Raw genomic sequence first — 2,839 nt, 5'->3', positions numbered from 1 at the left:
GTGTGTGTGTGTGTGTGTGTGTGTGTGTGTGTGTGTGTGTGTGTGTGTGTGTGTGTGTATTTCAGAATACAATATATTTGAATAATTTCAAAAGCTTATATATACAATCACTTCAATGCAATTTTAAATACTTCAGTATAAATTAAATATCATAAATCAAGTATTCTACCAAGACTTTTCATATATTTTCTTCAAAGGTTCCTGGAAGATTATATCCCATTCAATTGTTATATCATCCTGTAACTGTACAAGATCTCAGATACAAAAATGATCGATTTAATCCTAGTCCATATGTGCAAATTATGCAAATAATTGATCAAAAATATCCAGGTAGGAAAACTTATATTTTATATTATAATAATATTTAATAATAATAACAGTAATGTAAAATGAAAAAGTTACGATAAGGAATAAAAATAAGATTATTTTCTATTCACTAAATTTTATTTAATATTATCTTATACAAATATAAATTAAAATAATCACAGCGTTAGAAATATTTCAGTTGATGAGAAAGGTGATTTATTAATGTTCTTGAGTGGAATAAGTGAAATTACTGCAGTCGTAGATGCTGCCAAGGAATATAGTATAAAAAAAAATAACTGGATAGTTTTGCCACTTCACAGTACTCTCTCAATCATTGAACAAGACAAAGTATACTTCTTCTGCGATATTATTTTGACAAATCACTTTCATATTACAAAAGAATATCAAAAAGTTCTTTTTTCTTTTCATTCTTAGGTATTTGACTATGCACCTGATGGTGTTAGGAAGTGCATTGTCGCAACTAATATTGCGGAAACTTCTATTACCATTGATGGAATCAGATTTGTCGCAGATAGTGGAAAAGTAAAGGAAATGAGTTATGATCCGTCGTGTAAAATGCAAAGACTAAAAGAATTTTGGATAAGCAAGGCTAGTGCGGAACAAAGAAAAGGGAGAGCAGGCAGGACTGGACCTGGAGTTTGTTATAGGTATAATATAGTTCCAAATAAATTTGTATGAATTTCATTTTATATGAAAAAGTGTTCAGGAATAAATAATATTATTTCATCCCCTTTCACAGAATTTATTCGGAAGAAGAATATAAGATGTTGGAAAAATATTCAACACCAGAATTACAACGTGTACCTTTAGATTCTTCACTGTTGCAAATGATAGCGATGGGACTTCCTGATGCGCGAAAGTTTCCGTTTATAGAACCACCACCAACGAATAGTGTAGAGAATGCTATATTATCCTTAAAAGATCATGTTGGTATCTCAACATTGGTATCTCAAATCGGTTTTTTGTTTTCCTCGCAAAATATCAGATATAAAGTTTAATTTTTTTCTCAGGATGCACTTATGGATAACGAAAAGATCACATGTATTGGTAAAACCTTAGCACGGCTACCCGTTGATATTACAATAGGGAAGATGTTAATAATGGGATCTATTTTTCATCAAGTGGAACCTGTATTGTCACTGGCCGCTGCTTTAAGTATACAAACACCATTCACAAATAGGGCTTACAGGGATACCGAATGTGAAGTAATTAATGTTTACGAATGAAACGACTGTGCTTATTGTTAATGACGTAATTAAACAATTTCGATAATATTGCAGACATCTAGAAAGAAGTTGGAATCCGATCATGGTGATCCAATAACATTATTAAATGCATTTAAAGAATGGCTAGAAGTGAAACAAGAAAATTCTCAAGAATACAGAAGCAGTAGTAATAGTAGCAGAAAATGGTGCAAAAGAAGAGGTTTGGAAGAACAACGATTTTACGAAATGACAAAATTAAGGGCTCAATTTAAAGACTTACTTCAAGTTAGTTTATACCTTTCATTTGTTACATAGATATCTAATATCGTTACATATATCTAATACTTGTTGCTTGTGTATGTATGTAACATCATGCAGGATTGCAATTTACTTAAAAGTCTCCCAGAACCAAATTCTTCCATGACGAGCGCAGAACGTGCCATAAGACATGGAGAACTGAAACTTTTGAAATCTCTCAAAAGAACTTACAAACAAAGTGAACCTAAAAGACGTAAACAGTTAAAAATAGAAACATTCGATATACGATTGGAGAATAATGATGAAGATAATGGAGAACTTGATATAAAAGATATAGAATTTCGAATGAGAAATGACTCGAGTCAGGTGCAGAATCTTTTAACGGCATCTACTGCATGTACCTATAAAGATCTGACAATGTTAAAATTGATATTATGTAGTGGTTTATATCCACAATTTGCTTGTGCTGACGAATTTAATTATTGCAAGGTAAAAATTATATATCGTATATAGGATGATAAATACATATCAATATGTTGGCTTAAATAGAGAAACTCAAAATTAGAGAAGAATATTATGAATATAGATGATTTTGTGCTTTCTGAATTAAATAATAAAAAAATAATAATATTCTAAATATTAAAATAATAATATTCTAAAATATTTATAATTATTATATAATATATAAAATATTTATAATTATGAATATTCATATTTTGTATATATTTAAAATGATATATTTATATAATAAATGTCTTCAAACTATTATCCAGTCTACAAGTGAGCAATTGTTTCACACTAAAGCGAAATCATACGTTGCTTTGCATCCAATGAGCTTTTTTGGAAATCATCCACAAGTTTTGCAAATTGAAGAAACGGATGTAATGTCAATGCCAAGGTTTAAGAGCAAAACTCCCATTAGTTGTAAACATCAGATATTGGCGTATCTGTAAGTTTTGTGTGTGTGTGTGTGTGCGTGCGTGCGTGCGTGCGTGCGTGCGTGCGTGCGTGCGTGCGTGCGTGCGTGCGTGCGTGCGTGCGTGCGTGCG

At 31.2% G+C, this 2,839-nt stretch overlaps 1 protein-coding gene across 1 annotated transcript in view; it reads left to right on the top strand.

Moving 5' to 3' along the window:
- LOC105620426 (probable ATP-dependent RNA helicase DHX34) overlaps positions 1-2,839 on the top strand; it is a 13,181-nt gene that overhangs the window by 4,633 nt on the left and 5,709 nt on the right. Inside the window, 8 exon segments of the mRNA XM_012201921.1 lie at positions 198-330; positions 506-654; positions 742-974; positions 1,067-1,253; positions 1,338-1,532; positions 1,608-1,817; positions 1,911-2,279; positions 2,564-2,743. Coding sequence (XP_012057311.1) covers positions 198-330; positions 506-654; positions 742-974; positions 1,067-1,253; positions 1,338-1,532; positions 1,608-1,817; positions 1,911-2,279; positions 2,564-2,743 — 1,656 coding nt within the window.

This window comes from Atta cephalotes (assembly GCF_000143395.1).
Source record: "Atta cephalotes unplaced genomic scaffold scaffold00026, whole genome shotgun sequence".
NCBI classification, from domain to species: Eukaryota; Metazoa; Arthropoda; class Insecta; order Hymenoptera; family Formicidae; genus Atta; species Atta cephalotes.
The sequence above is the reverse complement of the archived record's forward strand: the minus strand, read 5'-3'. Positions and strand labels throughout refer to the sequence as shown.